This window comes from Anarrhichthys ocellatus, unplaced genomic scaffold (assembly GCF_004355925.1).
Source record: "Anarrhichthys ocellatus isolate YVR2014 unplaced genomic scaffold, GSC_Weel_1.0 scaffold10, whole genome shotgun sequence".
Classification (NCBI taxonomy): domain Eukaryota; kingdom Metazoa; phylum Chordata; class Actinopteri; order Perciformes; family Anarhichadidae; genus Anarrhichthys; species Anarrhichthys ocellatus.
Window position 1 is genome coordinate 5,794,135 of NW_022280040.1, and position 26,307 is coordinate 5,820,441.

Genomic DNA, 26,307 nt, shown 5'->3' on the forward strand with positions numbered 1-26,307 from the left:
CTGGGCCAGAACCGTCTTATCCAGACTATAAAGTTCAATGAAACGCCTGTCTGAATGGAGTCAGGGAAGTTAGTGAAATGGAAATGAATATTCAATTAGAGTTGGGATGAAACAACTTTAAGTCCCCACCTCCTCTGAGTGTTGTCAGGTGGGTGAAGCAATGCAATGTTGGACAATATCTAAACAGGAGCGGATGGTGAACATCGCACTCACTCATCCAGGCATCCTTTTGAACAAAAACTGCCAGCCTAGATACACACTGGAGGTTGAACTGAGACAAACACCCTTTCATAACAAGGGTCATGAAGCGGTAGAGGTTGAGGAATGACCATTTCAAACTGATGCTTCAGATAACATCTATATACTACTGGAAACATTCATTTTAAATTGTGTGATTAAATAAAAAATAGCCTCTACTTTGGCATTTTCTGCCCAATAATGCAATAAAAAGAATCAAACTAAATCTATACAGGGCTTGTGTCAGTGTTTGCTCCAAATACCTTTCTGTAAATGTGTAATATGTGAAAGTCAGCTGTGGAGATAAATAGATAAAATAACAGGTGATGCTAAATTAAGCACAGTTCCTTTTGCGCGTGTTTGCTGAGCTTATCACGGAAACTTGCTCCACAGCCATTAATCTATAAACGTACGTTTGCTTTTTAATCTGTATGTGTGCATGTGTGTGACTGCGTGGGAACAGATAGAGTGCTGCAATACAGATAAAATAGCAATATGATATGCATGAAGCATGAGTCGCTGTCCGTGGTGCTGAAGTCATCCTGCAAGCCGCATTAGCTTGCTCTCAGGGACATTCATTCATCCTTCTCTCTGTTTCACACACATGCACGCACATGGTTTCAGCCAAAAACATATTTTGATCTCTTTGCAAATCTTCTTCCCCGAATTCAACCCAAAACGACTTTTATTATGTACACCTAGATTATCTATACTAAAAATGGCATGTCCCTGAAAAGGCTCAGAGAGAATACAGGCATAAGTGGTGACCCGAAAAAGTGGTGCACAATAACAGGACGAGAAGCCAGCTAATTCAACAGCAGCCCCATCACTCAGCCCACAGGGCTAGACTGATGTCTGACCTCCAGCTGTCTGTCCATTTTGTGCTCAATTAGCAAAGAACTCCCTCTATCGCACATGTGCAAAGATCCCAGCCCTGACCTTTTTGTTCCTCGCTAATTAAATTACTAATAAATCTAGACACTAAATTTCTCTGTCACAAACGAGTGGGTGTGGAGGTCAAGAGACGAGAGGAGCCAAAAACGAAGACGACATTGATGGCGGGGTCTGCAGATTCATTCCCCTCCTGGTCCCTCTGCAGGTGCAGAGCAATATTCCCTGTCACTCGGGTTGCTCGGATAATCGGAGTTTGTCAAGAGCCACAAGAGGAATTAGAAGAAAAAGCTGCTCTAGCAAAAGTGCAGGTTTCAAACTTTGAGGTTACAATTACGAAAACAGTCAATCTCTGGAGAGGAAAGACAACATGGTGAGCTTTGCCAAGGAAAGTCAGCAAAAACAAAAGTGTGGGATGGACTCAAATTTCTGTTTTTAAACAATAGTGTATTTCCAAATCATGTCTAACATTTGCATGAACACCAGAATAACAGGTTTTACTGTGAACTATTGTGTAGTTCGAGTCATTTTCAAGTCTGTATGGAAGTAGTTTTTTCAAACTATAGAAAAGTATGCCCTAATACCTCTGACTATGCTAGCTGTATGAAGAAAAGCATTAAATAAATAGAGGAGCAATCTAGATGATTGGTCATAAATAGGTCCTCTGTCCGTCACTGTCCATCCGTGCAGGTTATTAGATTGAGAAGATGTTTACCCCCTCCCACCTCTTCCATAGCTGCCACCTTGGCATCGGTCGTGTTTTGGCTTTACACCACAGTTTCAGCCCCTCCCTCCTCTGCCTCCACTCTCCCCTTTTTCTCTCCCTGCAGCCAAAACGCAACATGGTGATTTACGGCTGAACTTAAAAACACCACACAAGGATCTGCGTTTATTCTACACCACTGTTTTGACATATTTTACAGACTTGTGTTCCGGGGTCTTGTGTAAATCATAAAAAGAATGCGGTTGTTAGCCGGCTTCTGTAATCCATAGAGACATAATTTGACAAAGGATTGTCTCGATAAACCAAAAGATAATCCAGGAATTAATGCAAACATGACATTTGGTTTAGTTCCATTTGAATTATTGTTTGGGATGAATTATTACTCATAAAATGGGAATGATTAGGGAGCCTTGAATCCGGCTAAATTGAATTAAGATATTTGTCAAAACTGCCATTTGTGGAAAACATTGAAAGGTAATTTAAAACACTTTCCAAATAAGTCACTAAATATAATAAAAAACACTGACAATATCAAACCAAGATGGCAAAAGTGCTATTAATGAATAATCTTCCAAACTGTAAACAATATTGAAATCATATTACTGTCAAAACTAGCCCTCCTCTTAAAGGAGTAAAAGCAAAACCGGCAACAATTTCAAGGCCCTGCTACCATCAATGCACCAAGTTGAATCTCTCATTCGTTCACTTGTTTCTGAGCAATAACAACCCTGAGAACCAGCACCAAGCATTCACTCTTTCACACACTGACACACACACAGTCACCATCTGTCATGCTGTAACCTCCCCGAGCTTGCTTTCCCTCGCCATCCTGCCTGGACACATGCTCAATAACAGTTCCATAACTTTGTTACCACCTCATTATGGCGGTTAGTAAGCGACATAGCTAGATTTACCACTTTGTAATGGACTAGCAGTGCAGACTCATCTGCTTAACAGCCGTATTGATTCACTGCACCATAACGAACAGTTGAGACTGCGTGGTGGCAACGCTGACCTCCGCCTGCTCTCGAGCTACTGCCGTCATTATGTCCATCTGCCTCTTCTCCTTCTACATCTGATTATATTGCAGGGACAGTTATGGCCCAACATTTTTTTTTTTTTTTAAATATGTTATGAATTAAAAACAAAACATTTCTGCAGACAACGAAAGGCTGTCACGTACAACTCCACAGCTTTCTGAGTTGAACAGGCTCCCAGTACACACCGAGTGATGTGTTTCCACACACGGCGCTATAGTTTCACACCACCTGGGAAAACATATCATAGCAAAGTGGCTTGTCAGTGAACAAAAACAAAAGCCAGGATTTGAAGACCAAAAGGAGTTGGAAATGTGTGCCAACTGGCTCAGCAAAAGAATACTCTCAGATGATACAGCATGGGGGGATGATGCCCAAGTTGTCCTGTGCGGTTATTATATAAGCCAAATGTGCATTGTCTTTTTACAATTTCAGGAGCTTACTGGAAGACCTGTGAAAGCAGTCTGTAATGGTTTCAGAGGAAGAAACATTCCCCTATGCCAAAGGGTTTTTCTTTGAATGCAGCCAGAAACATTTCAGCATGTGCAGCTGCTCTGCATGTTTATTTCAACCTACTGGGAAACCTCTCAGGGGGAGCGCCATCAACTAGAAGAGAGCCGATGCGGAGCTCAGTACGGACTAAATTACTCATGTTGGCTGAAGTGAAGCAGCTACTAGAGGTGGAGAGAACCCAATCAGATTACAGTGAGCATGTTGAGATCGGACAGGAGGGGTTAACGAGCATTTAAACCAGCCAGATGACCTTTTGGTTAGGAGATGACCAGTTGGTCTTTGGAGCAGATAATCCCCGAAAAGCTGGTCTTACTGACAGAACAATGGTCTCCTCCCCCACACACACACACACACACAGTCAACATATACAGTACCTATTGCCTGTATAATAGTTTGCCTAAATGAACTGTTTAAATATTTTTGCGGGAGTTCATGGCTTTGCATATTTGCTGCACAAAGCAGCCATAATCATTTGCAAAGGTCAGTACAGAAGCTGCATGTAACATCTTAGCGATGATACAGACAAAGATGATAAATTATCACTGCATAATACATATATTTCACATTCTGCAATTCCTCTAGAGAGAGGTCCTTGTACTAAAGATGACTGTGATGTGATACAGTCCTTTCATCATCAACTCATGTGCTCTCTGTGCATCTTCTGCACAGCACATTAGCCATCTCCTCCTTGTTCTGCCGCCTGCATTGCCTCCCCATTCATTGGCCCTTGTGCCTGATTTAGCCAGTGCCTTGGGCCTGCAGCAACTGGCAGTCGTATAGAGGGCCATGTAAATGTCACCGTCTCAGAGGCTGTGCTCTGCAGAGCGTGAAATGAAATCTGGCAGAGTTTTAAGGCCTTGCCTTCCTCACATGGACATTCCACAGTACATGAACCCTATATAAAACTCAAGCGCATGTTCGGATCATATCTGCACCCCCCCGCTTCTTTTCTTTATCAATTATTTAATTGTCAGGTCAAAAGTGTTGCCGGCTCTTCCATGTGGGAATAAAGGTTTTCCCACCACGATTAATAGGTTATCAGTTAAAAAACTGATTATTATTGCCATCATGTTAAATTGGATAGCTACGCTAATCCTAAATAATCCTATAGATCATGCAACCATATCAAGATTACTGCATGTTGTATGCATGTACTTCATACACATAACAGAACAAGTACACTAAATATCACAGTGACCTATCTTACAATTCAAATGTCAATCACATCATTTATGTTTCTAAAAGAATAATCGCTGAGACTCTCTCGTAACAGAAGGAGACAGAAAAGCTGCGAGCACTGTACGCTGGCGCAGAAGGACGATGAGTAGTTCAACTGCAGGAAATGTTCCCTGTAGGGTTTCTTCTTCTGGGGAGATTGGCAGCACGCTTGAGGGGCTCTCTCTCAATTAAAATCAAGAACACGAAAGGGCTTTCCGCCTGAGCTGACGCCATTTTGGGTCCAAAACAACTGTGTCAAACCTCACTACTTAGGTTCTGCCTCAGACCATCTCTTGTTGGTTGTCATTGTCAAAGATGGGATCCAAGTGACTCTCTCTATTGAGCATGTAAGGCTTGAGGAGGGAGGAAATTCACCCATTGATGTATCAGAATTCCTGTTCCAACATTCAGGCCACGTGGGCCATCTTTCTCACTAAAGCTTTCTGTGAACTGACAGAGTGCTGTTAACGTTAAGGTGAGCTCAATAAAAAAAACATATCAAAATAAAACTACTATATTCAAACATGATAAGATAAATTAAAGGCTGTCATCACAAAATATCTACCTTTTAAAATACCCGTTCATCGCCTCTATTCATCTCTCAGTCAGGCACTTAACCCTGGCAGTTGTGGACAATTACAAATTGGATCTTTTATTCCATTCAGAGTTGTACCTTTTGCAGCTTATCTTGTGTAACACGCTCTTAAATAAATCTCCCAGCTTTAAATAAACAGGAGCTGAGCTCTCCTTGATGTTGGGTCACATGACTCACCCTAACTAACCTGGACCTCCAATGGATACTCTGACAGGCATGACATGCTAATGCCAACAACTCTGTATTCTATGCTGAAGGGAGAGGCCGTTCTAAAAAAAAATTGTATAATAATTGATGAGGCACCAATAAATAGCTTAATGGAATTCTAATGTGTTTAAATAAAACAATATTATAAACAGATTGCTAAATACTTCACCATTTTCCCCCCAGAGACATGTCAAATGTGCCCTTGTGTGATTAGTAATGTGCGCCAGCTTTGCGGAACAACACTTGCCTATGAGCTTTAAAATGGCTGAATGCAACTGTGATCACACATTCTCTCGCTGTGTGAAAGTGCCCGGCGACACGGAGAGATGCTGGGGAGATCTTCGTCATGCGCCTGGTTCATCGTCATCCTCCTTTCTCCCGTCACCGCCACTGAGAGGCAGCCAGGCCAGCTGCTACAGGGCAGTGCAGAAAGCTGTGGCGTGGAGGGATGCTGGCAGGTCAAAACAAGCCCACTCACTGCGCCGCGAAGCCAATCCTCCCCACGCTGACACTGTGAGCAACAAGCTGCTTCAACGTCCAGGGGGGGAAATATGATGCGAGGAAAAGATGGATGGAAACTGGACTAAAGTGGGATTTTGTTCAAAGTTATGATTCTAGAGATTTTAATGAAATAAAAGATATTCATCATCACAGCTGTTTACTTGCCCAAGCAAAGCTGCATAAAGTTACTGCTAATGCAAACCCAACATTTCACACTGCTGCTGCTTCACATTAAAAGTGTTCAACTGGTGAATCATGGCGTGGCTTTTATTGTGAAGGTAGTATTAGTCACCTGGGTTAACATACCGACCATGACGGTTCATCAAATATGCATCTACAAAACATGATAATTTTCATAATTCTTTGACAGTGGATTGGTTATAAATATAGCAGGAAGTGATGGAACACGATGGACCCGGATCTCAGTTGGATTGCAAAATTCCTCACCAGTGTCAGGGAACGGTGAAAATGTCACATTCATTTTTTTATAACATGATGTGACACTTGTGCAGTGTGGAGGTTAAATAGGTTGACACAACACTGATTTCGGCCCATTCCTGTTTCACCTATCATCCCCCATCTAGGCAGCTGGGGTTTGACAATCGCTGTGAAAATACTATGCCCTATAATAATTCATCTATCTAAGTAAGACACCTTTTTAAAATGCTGGAATGATAACAGAATCTATTAGCCTGTCGAGGCAATTGTCAGAGCATAAAAAGGCATGAGTGTCTATCTGTTCAATAACAAGCAATTTATGTTATCACATGCCTTCATCTGGCACCGTTATAAAAAATAAATTGCCTATTATTTGGTCAGAAAAATGGAAAGATACAAATTTGGTTTCAAGTAGACTCAATGTAGTTAAATTATAATGTGGTAAAGAACACAGAAACTACTCAGTATTACTTTACATTGTTCCATGAATATCATAATCTTTAGTGCCTCCTGCCAAAACAGTAAGATCTTGTAAAAAATCCTCTCAAAAGAGGCATCAGTCCTCTCTCTCATCACTGTCAGTCTAGTGGACAAGCCATCTAGACTTTCCTAAAGCATTAGTCTGCATGCAAATTAGTCTCTCTGGATTTACTGAGTACACAGGCTAACAGACTGTGGAACAACGCAATTCACATCAGCTCTACCACTGGCTTACCAGATCTTAGATTTAGCTATTAAATGATGCCTGGAATTATAGGAGAAACCCCTGTTTAGAAATATGCATAATGTTTGTAAAACATTAGCATATAGCCATTTCTGAGGCGTGATCGCTTTATAATGGATATGTGCCTTCTGTATTATGCTAGCAAAATGTTGCTTTATAAAAAAAAGCGATTTGAACAACAAATATGTATACTACCCATTCGCATGTAGAGCCCTCACAATCGAGGTAATGAAGGGCTTCACTTAGCAGCAAGGAGCTTTTGACTCACAAAGAAAATGAAATTGTAAGTGAGAAAAGTGAATATGTGAACCAGCATGACTGCCGTTTGACTTTTAAAGATATTTGATAACCTGAAAAGGTTAGAAATAGATGTGGAGGAACTCCACACTGCAAATAGGAATGTACCTTAGTCAATTTCTTCCGAGTCAATGTTTTGGACGTCCTGAGTGGACGGTTTAGTTCAGCAATTCTTTTGACTCCTGATCTCAAATACAAAATATATCAAAATGAATGAAGAATGACAAACAATTGGCAAAGATCATATTATACCGTTTGTATTTGAAGAGGTTTCCCATACACTTACATCAGGCTTTACAAACTAAGTTATGTATTGCACAACAGATAACTGGCTGATCAGGCAGCTGAAACCAGGTTGATCTTCCTTCAAGTGTGGAAGTTGTATCTGTACGAGTGTGTGTTTGTTTGCATGCGTGTACATAGAGTCAGTGCAATACACAGCCTACTACAATACATCGGTCTCCATGATGGTTATGGAAATAATGTCTATACTTATTCGATTCCAAGCGATCCAATACTAAAGCATGTCTGTATAATCCATTTTGAGCCACTGATTCCACTCTCAAACCACAAATCGGACACATTATTGTTGGTATCAGTTTTCGCAGGTGACCATACACACCACCATACTTCATTAAAACCAACCACAGAGTTATCTCTAGAATTACTTTCTCCCAGAGGAGGTATTTGTTTGTCTATTTTTCTCCATTCAGCCCCGCGCCGACAGTGAAGCAAAGCAGAACATATACCACTTTCAATAAGACTGTTTAAACAAGCCGTCAGCTAGCAGAGAGCTTGTGTTCAGAATGGCAACAATAAGTGGATGTGTACACTATCGCCCCACACACAGGTTCAGTAACAGTTGAAAATTGCTCAGCATTCAGCAACTGATTCCAGCAAAAGAAAGGGATATTCATCTGTACTGAGAGGGAGGGTGTCCTCCACAGTGTCTGGCCGAAGGCCTCCCTGGTGGATTATGTTACCCAACAATGGCAGTGCCCTTTCACAGTCGGAGCATGCTCCAATAGCTGGAAGGCATACAAACATGCCTCTGCCCCTTTCCCTCGCTCTCCCACCAGAATAGACATTGTCCCCTGTCGATTGCAGGTCTACAGTACGTCTTCATATCAACAAATGAGCGCCCCAGTTTCTGCTGAAAGGCAAATGAAAAGCAGGCTGTCGCACTAAAGCATACAACATGGCATGCTGTGGCATGAATGGCATCACACATGCAAAGGGACCCAGTGTCACTGCATGTTTGTAAAGTGGAAAAAAGGTGAGACCGCTGCATTAGCATGTCCTCACTAATGACAAATAGACAAGACAGAAGGATTGACAGAACTATGGAAATATGAGGATGTGATACGACATACTGTAAGCGACTTCCTGTTTATAATGTGTGTAGAGAAACACACACACTCAACACAGAGAGAAAGCCTGAGGCATACGTATAACGTACAAGTCCTGCAGGCATGAGCAGCAATGAAGGGAAGCTGTAATGGTAAACAATGCTCTTCGTCAGACATTCAATAGCTGTGACTTAGAAGCTGCTGCTGCACACACAGTCCTCCCTCAGCATAATACTGTATACAGCAAGGTGACATCATCAGTAAGTGTAATGCACTTTGTCTCATGCCTCAGCTGCAGCACAATATAAGGGTAATCGGTTCGACCTCCAAATTAACTATATTTGTCATTTAAGTGAACGGGGCAGCTAAATGAACATGTTAGGGTGATTGCTGAAAGTCAAGAGTAGGAAGAAAAAAAACCGACTAATTATTAGAAATAAATCCTGGGGGAGCAGAAAGTGATTTTTTTTTTTTTTTCATCCTAAAACTCCTCAAAAGGCAGATGATCTCAGAGGAGTAGGATCAGTAAATTGCACTGAATAGTGTGAGTAACAATCTGCCCGGGTACAGTGAGGTCCGTTATCGTGGGCAGTGAGGAGATAGACCTGGAGTCTTCGGTGAATACAGGCTTTATAAAGACGTTCAGCTCTCTCTAAACCTCACAGTTGGAGCACAAAAACATAAAAGGTTCTCCACTGGTTTCCCATGAGGGATCACACTGCTTGTTCTGCATACTTTTTGAAAAAAAAAAAAATTATAATTCCACAGGAGGAAAGATGAAGAAATGAAATTGGCCTGCTGACGGCCAATCACAGCAGCAAAGTGCAGCGGAAAGTGCTCGGGCTGAGATTAGTGCAGAGGTGCTTGAAGAGTCCCCTCAAACTAAGCTAGTAAGTCTTACTGGTGCAAGAGAGAAGACTCGGACACAGAGAATGTCCTGCTCCTCATAGGTGAACCACTGAGAAGCAACAAGACTCTGTGGGACCTGACGGCTCTGCTCAGTAGAACAGTGCAGTGTAATTAAAATTCAACAAAGAAAAGAACACAGCCTGGAACTACAGCGCATCAGAGAATACTGCTATAGCCGACTCATCATCGCTGTCATCCACAACCATCATTCCAACACCATTGTGACTTCTGGCCTTCCCTAATAAAAACCTGAGGGGGACAAGTCATGAGTAACAGCTATGTCATCACTATGCGTTGCACAATCTTCTTTGCTGTCATCATCCCTTACTTTATCGTAAAGCCTTGGGGTGTTAGAAAGCAATATTTGTGCCACTCTTAGCCTCCTTCTGCCCTTTGGTCTGCTCAAATCTGATGGTCCTTTTCTAATTTTATTTTAATTTCAGGGTTCCATGACTTCTAAGACTCGAAACAGAGCAACAAACACACAAACAAGGCTATTCGGATGGTCTGGGATGACACATTAACATCCGGAAAGCATTATCTGCATAATTACATGGAAAGCGAGGCTTGCTGGGTATGCTAGAAGTGTGAAAAATATACAGAGATTTTTTAAATATTCAACAGCCCTTATCTCCCTTCGAAAGCATCCTTAATATTCCACAGGCGGCAAGTGGAAAGCAAGCGGCTGAAGCAGTGTTTACAGGTATTTTGTAGCAGAGCAAATCTCATCGTGTTTTAACTAAACCATAGCGCAGCTTCACCAACAGCACAACACAGACCGGAGCAGGATAAGCCCTGCTCTAATTGACATGGGAATAATAACAGGAAGTCACAAAATACCTTCAAATCTGTAAATTATGCTCACTTGTATCAGGTGACTGAGATATATGAAAATGACACAGGGGGAAGCCACTACAGCTGATAGCTGCACCGAGACAAAAAGGAAGCTAATGAAGCACAGGCACAAGGTTGAGAGTTCAGCACAGAGTGCGTAATTATCTGTCGAGCAATGATCACTCCAACACTCCGTTTCCACACTCGTATGAAGCCCTTGCAGTCAGTCATACGAGCAAAATGCAGAGGGTCTCTAATGGGGGGATGGGAGAGGGGGGGGCAGATGCTGGGGCCTTGTGTTTAACAAGGAAAGTGTGCACATTAACGGTTTAAGGGAATGACACAGAGGGGAACATCAACAGATTACAGGACTCTTCGCTGTTTCTTTGCGATAAAAGAATGCGCTTGGAAAAATATCTGCCTTGCAATGCCTATCACCTGAAGTATAGGCAAGAAAAAGAAGATGGGGGGGGGGGGGTCATTAAATATGCCTGTTATCCTGTAGCACATTAAATCAAATCTAGAGGATCTATGTGGCCTGCAGCTTTCAGTCAATATTCCTGTTCCTGTATTATTCAGGCACTTAATTAATTTTGGTAGGTGCTAATAGCTTCTTTATACTTGACCTCTTAGCCTTGATCCCTTCCGATCCTCCTTGAATCTGACTCTATACCTCTGCTGGAGTCAGAATAAGAATTGCTTTTTTTTTTTTTTTTTCCCAATTGGCTCAGTGCCCCTCTACACATACACACAACAATAATTGCAGTCTATCCTAATGGCATATAACTGACATCAGGAGCCATTAACACAGCTATATTGTGGAAGACTAACTTGTGCATTTGCATCAGACAAGCGGTCCATTCATAGCACAGCTGGAGTTAGTCTAGAGAGTAATTTACAGATGTAATATCGGTTTATGCTGACTACATTTCAAAAGCTACTACTGCACTTGTGGCAGTGTTTTAGTGCCTGGAATCACACATTTAGTCTGCAGCAATGCTGTCTGTGCAGACCCCATGCAACACCAAACCCATTTCCAAGCGGACAAAGAGCCTGAATGAACACATCGAGCAGATTGACATGGAAAGAAGGCAGGGTGTCCCAGAAGCCATCGCTGGCGTGTCTACAGCCTGCAAGGCTTCAGAGTATATGAGAGGAAGATGTGGTCAGATGAACACCTCACAGCCTTGGGCACAGTGTGATTTGATGGCACATGTTCCGCTGAACATTACTGTATCCTATTCCTACAAGTGGTGGCGATCTGCTCAGCTTCCAAGCTGTTAACCCTTGCAAAAGGACAAATATTCTGCATTTAATCCTTATAATGAAACGCAAAAAGACGCAATTGCGGACGCGGCTGTTCCGTCAAGGCGCTTGGGTGGATAATGGGTGGATATTGTTCCCTTGCCTCATTATCACTTACAGCAAGTGGTAAGGACGGCTGTCAAGGTGCCACAGAGGGGGATGCAGTCCAACAACTTTGTCAAAAGGAATTACCTAATTTCTTTCAGTGTCCGGGTTTACAAGAAAGTTGTGAAAAAACACAATCAATGCAGTCCACCACGCACAATCTTACATGGAAACTAAAAGCATGACGTTCAGAACTGCACGCGCGAGAAGAGACAAAAAAGTGGCTTCCGAAACATGTTTTTATAAAAGAGATGCGTCTATTGTAAGTCATGACAAGCGCAAATAAATTCTCACCGCAGAATGAATGAAACGAGACAAACAATTTGCGCATTTGCTCCCTACCTTGTCAACACAGCTCCTCCGACAACCGCCTCAGGAGTAATCCTCTGAATTTCGTTGAAATTGCTTCTTTGCCTTGATAATGTAACAAGTCGGGATTTATCATATAGGACGTCACTTGGATGGTAAGGTCCCATGCACTGTGGTGTCTTCCTGTATCGCTCCGTCTGTGGGCTGCAGAGGGAGCGATGAACGTATGAAACAGCGCTTCACAGGAATGGAGAGAGGAAAAGTCCGACATGGAGTCTCCTATTTGGATTCTTCGGCGGTCCACTCGTTCAAATTCGACACACAGAACAATTAAGAGGTAGTTTAAAGCTAAAACTTAAAATCAATAGTAGCCTCTTCGTAGGCTAATAATAAGTATCCACATTAGCCCTTCAATTAGCCGATTTGTGTTGTTGCCACATCGTAAGAGGGGGGGGGTTGTATCGTGTAAAGTGAGGACCTGCCAGGGGCATTTTATTTATCACTAATTAACTGATGTAGGCTATAGGTTGAGGCTAATGGCTAATCCTACGTTTCATAATTCAGTCCCAAAATCAATGATACAATATTGTACTTGTGTATCAATCACACGAAAATATTATATATGTATACCACGCCATATTTAACCGTTTACTTGCATTTATCAGAGATTTCCGACACTCTTCATCCTTTTGACCTTTGAGCTATATATATATATATATATATAACTAAACAATCGTCAACATTCAATGAAATATTGAAGACTTTACAAAATGCAAGTTAAATAATTGATGTAGGAGTATATATATATATATTCTTCACACAGTAATGGGGGATTATTCACAATTGTTTAGCCAACGTGGAAGAGAAGACCTAAAATGATTCATAAAATAGCAATTTGAATATCTACAATTCAAAAGACAGACAAAACCATTTGCTGATGTCTTCTTTTCCCAACAGCCAACCCCCTAATAAGTGTTAGTACTTTTGTAATGTTCATTTAACTTCAGGTCAGGACAGAATGTTCAAATTTAATTATCATGTCTTGCAACGGGCTGCAAATATTACATATAATGGGACATCTTGACATTTGTGTTAGGGAGTAAGAGATGCAGTTTCTGTACCCCAAATCTCTCACGCACACACACACACACACACACACACACGCACACACACACAAAGAATGACAGAGACAGTGGCGCTGCACAGTGCACACATCACACACACTTCTCCCATCACTCTCTGTGTCTCTCTAGCAGTGATACTGATGAATGACTGGAAGCTGCTCTGCTGGGAGAGAGCTCTGTGCCTGCCAGGCAGCCTGGATCTAATAACAAAGTTGCATAGCCTACTTCAATGGGATAACCCTGGCAACAGCAGCAAAGACTAAACTTACTGTAGGCTTCGGGTGTGTGTTAGCATGGACTTTTGGGTGATCATGCTTTAAACCAATCAGTTATGTGATACTGCATAAGAAAATGTATGCATTGAGACATTATCAGGGGATTTATTGAAGCCTGCAGCCTTTTCATCAACCAGCAATCAACAATTTATTGTTGGCAGAGGGTCAATAAAAGCATTCCCTGGAAGTGTCAGTGAAATCAATACTCCCCCCTGTGACAACACAGAGAGAGACGGAGAGCGAGAGAAAAAATAAGCAGAGGTAATGAGTGGCCACACTTGCACCTTATGCAAATAAGATTGATTAACTGTGTTGCCAGTGGGGCAGCATTAACTGAGGTGACCTGGATCTGTATAATTCCATAACATACTGTGATCATTTTGACCATTTTCTCCCTTTCATTCCCACTTTGACTTTAATTGTCAATGTAATGGTTTATTTCCAACTGATCCCTGTGTGGCGACTGATTCGTCTTGGGGAAAACTGAACTGACTGCAGTAAGTATTTGGAGAGCTGTCCTTAAAGAACAACAGCCTCGCTCTCCATAGGCTTAAGCAGGAAGGGTGTTTGTGTGTGTACAGGTTAGTTATGTTCAAATTCAAGATTTTTTTCTGTGTGTGGTTGTCTTTAAGGGAACTTGCGCTGGTGCAGTGAGTCCCTCAGGAGGCATGTGTGATCTTATTTGCGTCACAGCATCTTGCAAGTACAGTACATCCATGATGCTGGCCTACACATCAAAGGGTGTGAAATAGCTTGGCTCTCTCAAAATTTGTCTCGAGGCTGAGAAACACAAATATGCCACATTGGTAATAAACTAAATCCTGTGATCCCTGAGACGTGTCAACAATGCAATTGAACAAGATTTAATATTGAATTTGTTCATTTTAGTTTGAACATGTAACTGAAAAAAAGAGGATACACTATATATTTAAAATTCATAGCAACAGCAGTGTTTGAACACATTTTACATTTCAGATGAAATGTGAGTGGCTGGTACTGAATGGGTTTTGTCAGACAAGTTGAGGATCCTGTCTGTGACTGAATCCAGTCCATAATTTACACCTCTCTCTGGCTCAGCATGCAACAGCCAGCTATTTATCAATAATTCATACCAAATGAGGTAGTTGCAAACATACAAAAGATGACAGAGTGTAAAGTAACTGTTGAATTACTTTGTTGTCACAATTACCCTTAAATCATACTTTGACAGTTTTGTCAGAACCTAAAACTGTTAAACTATTTCAAAGAACTCCAAGAAGAGGCTATTATAATATATGTCTTGCTTGTCACATAGACGTATTTCTACAAGTCAATGTCAGCACGAACACATCTTCAGTGTGCTTTACATGCATTGACTCTGTCAACACAGCAATGTTGCGGTTTATAATTACAATGCAATTGATTTGATTAAACAAATGTAGGAAGCTGTAAGATATAGCACGAGCCACATTAATGTAAATCATCAATTATTCTACATCATCATAAATCCTGCTGATGCTGCGATGGCAATGACAGCCTCGTAACAGTGAAAAGCCTAATGGGTGTGTTTAACCGAAACATCAAATAACGCTAAGAACACTTTTTTTTACTTGTGGAGATGAATGTTGCAGGTAGAATGTTGAGTGAATGGTGAAAGGAATCTGAATTGCATAACATCTCAAAGACAAACATTTATTCGTGGCAGCATTTTGATCGCATGCAGCAGATGTCACCTAGCTTACCTTCCCATGTCTTCCTTAACTGCCACTCACCCTTCCTCTGCTGCTTCTCTCAGAACAATTACAGACTTGAGAGATTAGCAGATCTCAGCAACCATGCCCGGCTGGATCAAAACAGTCTCACTGGATGGGAGACCGTAAGCACACTCCCACGAGGCATTTTGGATCAATGCTCATGAAACGGCCCAGAGGGACGTCTGCAAAACCTTTGATGTTCCGTTGAAGACTCTATCGCTTAGACTTGATTTAATTCAGGCCTCTTTGTCTTGAAGCAAATTAATTTCTAGCCTAAAAAGTGACGTGCAAACATCATCATTTCAACCTTGCAGTATGTATGCACATTTTAAAGCAAAGAGCAGACGGTGTGAACATGAAGGTCTTAAGTTAAGGAACATCAAACAAGCATTTTATAATTCCCCAATTAATGTTGCACATCTTTGCCCCCAAGAATATCAGAACTCATTACTTGTGCTCATGCAGATATCTGAACCTTCTCAGCTCTTCAAAAGCGTCTGCTAAATGACTGTAATGTAATGTAAAATGTAATGAAAGAGCTGAGAACGGCACTGTAAGATTTGCTTATATTCTGTAGGCATTATGCAACGCATACAGTACGCTACTTATGTTGTTCAACTTAGGGTTCTTCTGCAGCCATCCAAACACTGCTAGAAGTACTAAGAATAGAAATGGCATTGAAGCTGAATAATTCAGACGCAGGGGGTGGAATACACGAGATTTTCTATGAGGCCTCAAAAAAACAAAAAAAAAAAAAACGCCTTAGACAGACTGTTATCACAACAGCATATTGCCCTCACTGAGGAATGTCTTTGTGTGTTTCTATGCGGAGACAATGATCTGTTAAGTGTGTGTGTGTGTGTGTGAGAGAGTGAACTGGTCGAGAAAGGGACGCTTTACAAAAGGATGAGCTGGTGATATCACAGTCTCCTATGGGTTGAGTTCATTCAGATAAACGTAGTCCTTTTATATCTGAATCACTGATGAGTGCTGAAGTCTCAGGAATTACTCATCACACATCAGTAAAACACATTTACAATTGATAAAAGCTGTTTCAGCTCATTTGTGAGTCTACAAGGTCCTCTTTCCATTAGCTTTCCATTTAGTACAATGTTAAAGCCTGTATTTTAATGTGAGCCCTGTGGACTGTGCAGAAACAGCTCTGTTCCCCCCATTGGTTGTCTTTTTTTGGAAAATCTATGCCTTCATCTCCCCGAACAGAACACTTTCTATTTCCCACATTCATGCGCCTGCCCTCCTCCATCCTTCTGTGGGACTTGTGCTTTTCACACTTCCATAAACTTTACAAAATAAATTCACAGTGAAGTATTAAATATTGAACGGCACAAGTGAGAATGTTAAAGCGGCCGTCTGTCAAGTGCAGTGGATCAGCAAGTTGGAACAAGATTTGGGGATTAAGGTAAAAGTCAGAATCGTGACCCAGCTGTAATGTTAGAGGCTGTAAATTCACACTTTGGCTTAATGAGGCAGCCAGTGCTACATGATGCCAAATCAATTAGAAAAAAACATAACGTGACAAAGAAGTGGAAAAAATAAACCGTGCTGTAAATACGTGTTGTGCAACGGATAGCTGCAATGACTCAAATGAATATACTGCTCACCCATCACTTCTTGTCCTTATCATCTATTGTTAGGGCTAGCTTCATATTTAGCTTACATATATGAAAGTGATATCTATCTTCTTAACTCCCGACAAGAAAGCAAAATGAATATTTACCAAAAAAAAAACAACTATCCCTTTCCTGCCATTATATGATGCTGTCATTCAGTACATTTCTAATGTTAAGCATTGAGCAAAATTAAAAAAAAATTGAACACATACCTGCTACACAAATTGAAGCGCTGACCCTCCAGTTGTGGGGACGGTCTTACTAATAAGCAATGTGCAACCTTGACTAAGCATGCTTTATACATTCCGGCAGGCTTTTCTAACATCGGAGCCTTGGATTTCTGTGAGAGACCTCCTCCCCCCTGGGAGAGAGTTGTTTATATTGGCACTATAGGAATGTGTTGGTACGTTCTGTCACTGTGATGTCATTCTGCGCTGTAGCTGCCATGTCCTTATGGTAGAGACAGGCAGGAGCAATTTCTGCCTGAACTGTTCACTGGCAGGTAGAAGGTGCTGAGGGAACCAAACAGTGACTGCATTAGCTTTGCTCCACTGCACTGCTTTCTCTAGGCTTTGCTTGCTCTTCGACCTCCCCCCCCCCCCCCATCTCTCTTTTCTTCATCTCTGACTGTCTCTTTCTCTGGATCCTTAATTCACTGGAACCCAACTGAAGCGCAGCTCTCAAACTGTGTGGTTTTTGATTTGAGGTGAAATAGACTGTAAATATCTATCGTCACATTCTCAAGTTTATAATAAGGTAATGATGTGGTTGGGTTACAAAACGCTGTCACACCCTTGCTAGCTGTGAACCAATGTCAATTACTTTCAAATAAGCTGAATACATTTAAGAATTGTGTCTGAAAACCGTTGTGTAAGAGGGGCAACTGTTCATGGCTTTGCTGACAGTGGCTTCAATAGACCACAATGCACTGCAGCCACACAATACATGCATTACTGGAAAAAAAATGGGTTTGTACTGGGAAATGTGTTGAATTACCAACTGTCGTAGAATTAAACATGGCTTTTTTCCATTACAAAATAACACAAATCAATGCTACAATATAAGAATGGAATTTCCTTAAAGGTAGTTCCAGGAAAGAAAAGTCTTTGTAAGAAACAAAACCGTGCAAAACCTGACCTGAAATCAAGCAATTCCACATTTGAGACACTCCAACAATGCCACTAAACCACCATGTATTCTGCTGCTGGGAGTTTATGGCTCTGACACTATTGCATTCAGAGATGAAAGAGCGGGGGTGGGGGGATATGAAAGTAAATCATGGAGGATGGAGAGAGAGAAAGGAAGCTGAGTGAATGAGCGACATGCTGCTGCGGGCCGACATGTGCTGTGGAATGTTGGTTTGCTGAAGGAAAGCTTTGTGGCCGGGATGACAGAGAGGGATCATTACTCTATATCCACCACCAACAGTAACCACAGTTACAGCATGTGTACCTTAATGAGATACATCCTCCTGTAATAGTATAATTAATCATTTCACAGATCAGAGGGGCCAAGTTACAGCAAGGCACACCTAGTCGTATATTTCTCTTGACATCAGACATTTATACAGTTTGTGCTCCCCATACCAAGCTGAACATGATGGATGATGCCGTGTGAGTTTCAGATTGACAACATGTGAGAGCAAAGAGTGGAACTGGGTGACAGGAATGGAATTCTAAAAATCAGCTGGGATATCGTTGTGCGTGTGAACAAAAGTGCATGTGACTGCACACAAACAGAAGGGTGACAAATTAAAGGAAAAGCCAACATAAAGTGCCAGAACGGCTTCAATGCTCCTTGGCAGAGATTCAAGCCTCTGAAAATTGAGGGTTGAACACCATTCCTCTGAAAGATATTCCCTAATTTGGTGTTTTGATGATGGAGAGCGTTGTCAACACACACGATATTCCACACAGGAATATCGTGTGTGTGAGGGTAGGTGGATGGATCAAACAAACACAGGACTTTGGTCCAGGAGACCACTGTTTGTGTCCAATGCAAAACTAAAAGTAAACGTTAGCATTGCACACGTCTTTACTATTTCCCCTATGTAGATCAGTCACTGTGTCAAATTCACACACAACGATTTATTAACTGATCCCTTATACTCCAAATGGAAGAATCTGCATTTACTGTGTTTTTCCTTTAATTTTATACTTTTACTGGAAAGTGCTTCTTATATTTCCACACACTGTACCTAAACTCTAACTACTGTATGATTTAAAAGCAGTTATCAATAACCAGTCTTCATTTAACATATGGCACTGATTGCATAAGAACCATAACCAAAACCGCAATAAGAGTATTTTCATGTCTCATATTAGCACATATGTCAAAGAGCATCTGTTATTTTATTACAGCAGCACATTTTAGCAGGAGTGCAATTCTAGGTCTAGTTGACAAGTTGACTTTGGGCCTCCAAATCCCCCAAAATCAGATTTAGTCCAACATCACCTGGCTTGTCTGAAGGGTCCTGTGATCCCCCACCTCCAGGCTTCACACTCCACTAACAGCGCCCGGGGTTTGAGTGACAGAAAAGTAGTGGCATTGAGGTTGTGCAGTCTGTACACATCCTAAATTCTAAGAGGAAGAAAAAAAATCCTGTGTTGTGTCCAAACTTGATGTTCAGCGATAACACAGCACAGCAGAAGACAGCAGTGGTGACCAGGGTCGTGTGGAGGAATGAAAATGTTATTTTGACAGCTTACAGACCAAAGTGGTTTCATATGTGGAGATTTATCTGTTGTGACGAGTCAAAGAGGTGGGGACAGAAAGGAGTAAGATTGGATATCATCCCTGTTGAAACTTCTATCAAAGCTGAAAATATGGTGTCTGCTGTTGGTCAAAGGCGATGATTTATTCTTATTTTTTTAACAAACCCCGTTGTTGTGTTGTTACTTGCTATTTTTATTCACTAATGCCTGAGCACGAACATTTTTCGAGCTTAAAAAGTCTTTTATCCAGAGAAATGAAAATCTGGTACTCTTCAGACATAACACTTTCCTTGTCTAAATTATGGCTCTGGGACTCGGAGTAAGTCTTGATGTCATTCAGAGGCGAACTCACCTCATCCACTCACCTTTGTCGTCCTTCACCATCCTCATTTGTAATCTCGCTGGCACTATTGGTCACGGCAGTCTAATTGTGACATTAAAGCTGGTTCTAGAGGGATCCACAAATGTCGTCCACAAATACAGTGTGAAAGTCACTTAGCTCGGGCTGCGAGGAGATAAACACTCCAAATATACAGAGCGTGTTAGTCATGGCACCCTAATTAACAAACGGTTCATGCAGGAATCTCCCAATTGTCCAATCTAGTCTGCACAGAAACGATGCCAAGGAAGCCGCTGTCATGCATAACTATTTGAAATACTACTTTTCAAATTATCGTTTCTTTCTTCTTCAGATCAAGATTTCAAGCCACAAACTGTTTTCTGTTTATCCGGATGCCTGTCAGTTCATAGTAATTGCTTTTCTTATTTTGACAATATTTCGACATTTTAAAGTTTGAACGTAATCGCCGTGCGATGCAGAAAGCCTCTGAGAATTCACTGTCGCCGAGACCTACATGAGTCATAAAGTGAATCATAATTTGCTACCAAAGTGACAGTGATCCTTTATAATACCCATCATGCACATATCTCTCATAATGTAAGTGATCAAAGATGGCGGGCGTGTAATTGGATATGATTTCAGTTATTAGATGATGAGCAGCCGACAAATTGGGCCTTGTCCTCTGCCAGCAGTGCGGGTCACAGCAGTCGGTAAACTTGAGAGAGTCATCCAGACACAATGTGGGATTACAACAGATCAGAAATGAAGCCAAACTCTGTTCTGTGCGTTTCTGTAAAGTCAACAGCAGTGTGAAGTGTTCTTTTGGTAAATTTAGTCTCATACACTGGGAAGAGCTTGTTGACCTGCTGCTCACGAATAACTGCTGTTCAAAAGCATCAATTCAGAGCTGTTATGTGTCAGGAGTTATGACTCAACTCTACTGTACAATGTGTGTGTGTTCGTGCTTTTTGAGTGTGCAAGTGAGTGCATACCTGTGTATGTGACTGCACATTTGTGTGCAGGGCTCCATAAAACCTCTAAGCCCTCCTAAGGAGCTCTGCATTAATTATTGCCGAGCGTTAAATACACCACACCACAAGGCAACATCTGGTGCCGGCTGAGGGAACCAGCAGGAGAGGTTTGCTGGGTCGAGTGCTCCCTTTACAAAGGTTGAGCTTCAGCTGTGCTGCTGTGTCACAGCTTGCCTGCCCACTAAGCCAATCCTCAGAAGCAGTATAATTGGATAATATAATTGCAACAAACGGACACAAAATACCTGTTTATATGTCCTACTGGAGGTGGGAAAGACTGACTGACCAAACTGATTACAATCTAGTTTAAATGCATGAAATTGTGCATCAAAGTTATACTAGTAGGAGGCGGTGAAGTCCTCTTTACTTGAGTAAAAGTTGCAAAACCAGTGTAGAGATACAAGTAAAAGTCTTTATACTATTCTTATATACTTAGTAGCCAAAAGTAAAAGTTGAATTAATTTAAATGTTAATTAAGTTGATATCAAACACTGTCACAAGACCCCACTGCCACACTATCATGCAATGGTGCCACTGTGTGGAAGAAAGCTGCACACACAAGACCTGCAGTGACTTTATGTAACAGCAAATCTATTAGATACACACACAATCAACAAGGTTTCACTCCAACACATTCACCTCAGCCTTCTCATGCAAACATATAAGAGAAATAATAGACCATTAAGAGCTTCAAGATACTTTCAATACCATAATTTAAGTGATTTCCAGGTCTGCTAGTGCCGTAACTTTATTATACTTGATTTAATTTGATGCTGTATTCGTTAAACAATGATCATCTTAAATCAGCAAGAGAGATTTAAGATTTTTTTAGGGAGTTGTAGCCTGGTCGATAATATGAACTCTTGCCATCCTAACACCTTATCATTCTTTTAATTCATCACTCAAAAGATTGCTACATCCAAGTGCATCTATATTTCAGGCTTAGCTGGACCATCAAGGCCATCCTGGTGATTTAGAAAACTTTTTGTTTTGTTCTAAAACTCTCCCACATTTCAATAGATGTCTTGGTCTTTAATCTTTACCCTTCTCTAAACAGCAGATTGTTTATGACAGGGACAGATAACGGATGATCAGTGCAGGGCAATAAAACGTGATGACATAGATAGAGAGTATATCGTGCCAATTATGGCATGTACTGTCATTCCCTATTTCATAACACCTGTGGATGCTGGACTACAATAGCTGTGGAAGTTCTATAAAGACAGTACGTAAGTGGATTTGGGTTGTGGATTCAGATATTTATATATCGAGAATATTAATACTGTGCTTTTGTTGGGGGGGGGGGGGGGGGTTCGGTCGAAAGTGGCAGTTAAATCCTTTGTGGACTTTTACCCTCAGACCATCACCATGGTGAGCCACAGCCCAGCCCGCGTTGTGCTCATGTTTGTTGGATTGTTCGCCTTTTTAGTCTCAATCACGCTCAACTCTCTATCAGGATTTGGTGCTAAATCAGGTGAATATTTGTCATATAAATCAATTCAGCTGAAGGTTTTGTAAAGGCATAAGTAATAAACTACGCTCATCTCATTACAGGTGTTTTCAAGCAGCGCACAGAAGATGTGACACTCAAGTATACAACCCCCATCACTCCTGCTCAGTGGGCTCTATTTATCGGGGATTTCATATATCTCTGGATTCTTGCCATGTTTCTATACTTTTTAGTGGGACTCTGTAGAAGGTAACACCATTTGTCATATTTTCATGCATAATTTACAAAAAGACAATAATGCTTAATAGCTGCATCATACCGCATAACTGTGCCTGTTTCTTAATACTTTAATCCTGTTGTATGATGATCCTGTGATTTATTTGCATGCAGTAAATCACTCCAGCTAGTCCAGAGCTAATTTACTCTTCCTCTGTGCAGTCGTTTGCTCTTCAACGTTGCAGATTGCTCCGGCTTCATATGAAAGAGTCTGATTATTTCCCCAGGTGCACAATTTGTTTGCTGTGGTGTGTTTTCTCCCACGAATAAGACAACATTATCCTTTCTCTCCGCAGGAGTGCTTACGACTGGATGTACACCACGCCTGCAGTGCTACCCTATGGATTTCATGTTTCTATCATCATCAATATTTGCTTGAACATTACATGGTTGTTTCTGTTTGACAGAGAGTAAGTGTGCGAGTTCAGGTTGGCCACCCAAATATGATCCTCTATTTCTAAAAACATGATTAACAGCTCTATTATTTGTATTTTATTTTTTGTGTATAGGTTGTTGCTGCCGGCGCTGATAATCTCCACACTAATGATGCTCAGCGATTACGTGATCCTATATTTTTCCTGTCGTGGACTGAAGGTCTATGGAGCCTGGTTGAACAAATATCACAACGTAGACCTCTGGCTCATCAGAATATTGGTAAAATTATATCAAAGGCCTTTTTTCTGTGTATGGACTTTGAAATAAATGATTTTTTTTACATCTCGAACTTGGCTTCAAAGGGAATAACAAGTTTAAAAGGAAGGAAGTCTTTGGTTTATGGGCACAGTAACTACAACGCTTATAAAAGCTTATAAATTCACACATCCGGCAAATAAAGGTGCCCTTTGGAGTGATTAAGAAGACATTCTTTGTAGGTTACAACTACAGAGTACATGTTTTGGTAGTGGCCTGCATCCGGGTACATTTTAATCTTTACTGTAATTGGAGATGTAACCTTAAGAGCAACTCGTGGAATGCTGTGCCACCACACATACGCACACAAAACACGTACCAAACATTCAAGCATAACTTAAAGAAATGGCTTGTTGCCAATCAGGTGTGCAAGCATTGATGTACTGTCTGTCCTGCCTGCTTGTTTCATCTATATGTGCATTTGTCTTGATCAGTGTTGCTATATTCCATTTTTTTGATGTGTATGTTAAGTGCTTCAGTGTTATATGTGCTTGTCCTGTAGGTGGGTCTGTTCTGCGTGACGCATGCTGAAACCTGTTGTGTCTGCTCTGCTTTAATGTCGTACACTTTTCTTTTGCTGTGTTTCGGTTTTGTCTATACGTTGCTGTCTGTTTATTTATGAATTTTAACTCCGTTTCAATTTGAGGTTTTGTTATTTTAGGCTGCCTTGAAACATCTGGCCAGGGACAGCAGATGGAAATTAGCCTCTCTGGCTAACTCTGGCTCAGTTACAGTGTAACTGTTGATTAGTGTGCATTGTCCCTGAAAAATAAATAAATAGAAAAAAAAAAAACTTCTTAGAAAGTTGTAATTGTAAACTTTACCAGCCATATGCTGTCCCTGTCCACTGAAAACCTTGTATCTCTAAATTTGGTGATTTAGATTTTTTTTGTTCAACCGAAGGATTACGTATTAATTTATGGCCTTGAGAAAAGTCCCTTACTTCTTAAACTAAATAAGATATTTTAAAAACTCTTTATGCTTATACAAGCTGGCTGTAGCTTGGTACTGTACAGACATGAAAGTGGTAACGATTCTCTCATCTAATTCTCTGCAAAAAAAGCTTTTTATTTATTTTTTTAATGTCAAACTTTACCTTTAAAGTTATCTTATCACTCAGTTGCTGGCATTCCATTTGTTAAATCCCACTACAAACTGCTGACACACTATAAAAGGTTAAAGAAGTCAGTCACGGCTCCATCACCCATATCTAAAGAGCGAATTCTCTCCAAAATGCCCGGTCCGACTGGCTGTGCAAAGCCTGTGCACAAGGCGACTGTGGCCTGAGATTAGGAGGTGAGAAGCAGCCAAGTCAGGCTGTAGCAGAAACCTCGAGATTGGTTTCCAGTCCCTCCTTGCCTTGCACTTAACATTAAAGAAGAGGTAGAAAAAGCCACCACGACTGACCAGCATCCAGTACAGTAAACAAGGTTTAAAGCTGCAAGAAAATCTGCCAAATACTTCAGGATTAGAATATTGCCTGCTGCCATGGAATCTGGTCATAGCTTTACATGCTTCATAAAGTCTTCTTTTACTGTGTTGAATCAGGTGCAAAATGGAGTCGCAGTATATGCAACATGGGGGACTCTTTACACTCTGCTGAACCTGACGATATACTTGCAGCATAAGACAGACATATTAAGATGTGACTGTGCAATGCTGTCGCTGCTGCTGCTTCTGATGGAGCTGTTGGCCTGGTGAGTCTCACTCCCTGCTGCGTTCTGTCATTTAGCCGTCTCCGTTTCCTTTCTTCCCCTGAGAGACGCTACACTGAGCAAAGGGACCTTAATCTTTTGTCTGCGTCTCCGTTTGTTCCCAGGTTTCTGTTAGAGAACTTCTACCTTGACGAGCATGTGCGTTACATTGTGACCATCTACCCTGTTGTAATCCTGTGGTTGACCGGCACCCTGAGCAATTCTGGCTCTCCTGAAAGTCCGACTTACATCTTTGCAGGTATTGTTTGACATTGGAACTGAGGGGTATTAACACCACACACATTTTCCAATATACTTTTTTTTCTGCTATTCTCTGTACACTGTTTATTGATTCATACAGATATTTAATCTCCTTTTCCCTCTTCAGCTTTTATCTTGGCTATTTCCTGCATCATCTTCGTGGCACGCATTGCCCTGGTCACATGGAAGTGTCACAAACGGCCGCTTTACAGTGACAGTAGACCCAGTATGTCACCAGTGGAAATAGCCTTGACACAAAGTAAACTCTTTTTATGAATATGAGCTAAGAGTGAACTAATGTAACAATAAATACAAACGGCCTGTGTTAATATTGCAAAAATATGAAAACCAAAACACTTGAACATTACGCACATCCCATAAAAGAAAGAGCTTCTTTAACAAATAAACGACGAAATGGAAGATAAATGGAAGTCAAGAATGTTTTTTTAAGGATTTTTTAAATCATACACTGAACAAATGATGGGTTGATGCGAATATTAAGAAAGAGTCATGAAGTAGAATACATGTTTTGAGGCACAAGGATATCAAAAGAAAATAATTGTAAAGCTAAATAATGGCAAAGAAAAAGTTAATTCCTGCACACACACACACACACACACACTTATCACTAAGTTTACTTTCTCAAGACATGTCATCAAAAGATTCCAACACGTAGGCTATAAGACTACAAAAACCAATGCTGGAATACAAAATTACAAAAGCACCGACAATAGTAAAGAATTAAAGAAATGTAAAATCTAAATTATCAAAAAAGTACACATTTAGATAATTGGACCTTTGGCTGCGAAATAACTCCCTCCAGAAAGAAACAACATATTCAAGGCTGAAACCAACAATGATTCTTCAGAACCAATTAAACAAAATGTGCAAAAAA

At 41.0% G+C, this 26,307-nt stretch overlaps 2 protein-coding genes across 6 annotated transcripts in view; one reads left to right on the forward strand and one right to left on the reverse strand.

Annotated features, from left to right (window-relative positions):
• Positions 1-12,390, reverse strand: part of dlgap1b (discs, large (Drosophila) homolog-associated protein 1b) — an 83,957-nt gene extending 71,567 nt beyond the window's left edge. For all 4 annotated transcript variants that reach the window (XM_031850445.1, XM_031850446.1, XM_031850444.1 and 1 more), the window contains exon 1: positions 12,227-12,390. The gene's annotated coding sequence lies outside the window, so the exon portion shown is untranslated. The remainder of the gene's footprint in view (positions 1-12,226) is intronic.
• A 9,799-nt stretch (positions 12,391-22,189) lies between these two features.
• LOC116385186 (uncharacterized) lies at positions 22,190-25,947 on the forward strand. 2 transcript variants are annotated; one of them, XM_031850414.1, is made up of 8 exons: positions 22,190-22,270; positions 22,401-22,515; positions 22,596-22,740; positions 23,064-23,177; positions 23,277-23,421; positions 25,006-25,154; positions 25,277-25,410; positions 25,540-25,947. In XM_031850414.1, exons 2-8 carry the CDS (start codon positions 22,410-22,412, stop codon positions 25,686-25,688), a joined length of 942 nt encoding a protein of 313 aa, XP_031706274.1. In that variant the 5' UTR covers positions 22,190-22,270; positions 22,401-22,409; the 3' UTR covers positions 25,689-25,947. The 2 variants fall into 2 exon arrangements, with proteins under 2 accessions (XP_031706274.1, XP_031706273.1); XM_031850413.1 differs by having other exon boundaries at positions 22,223-22,266.
• The last annotated feature ends 360 nt before the right edge of the window (positions 25,948-26,307 follow it).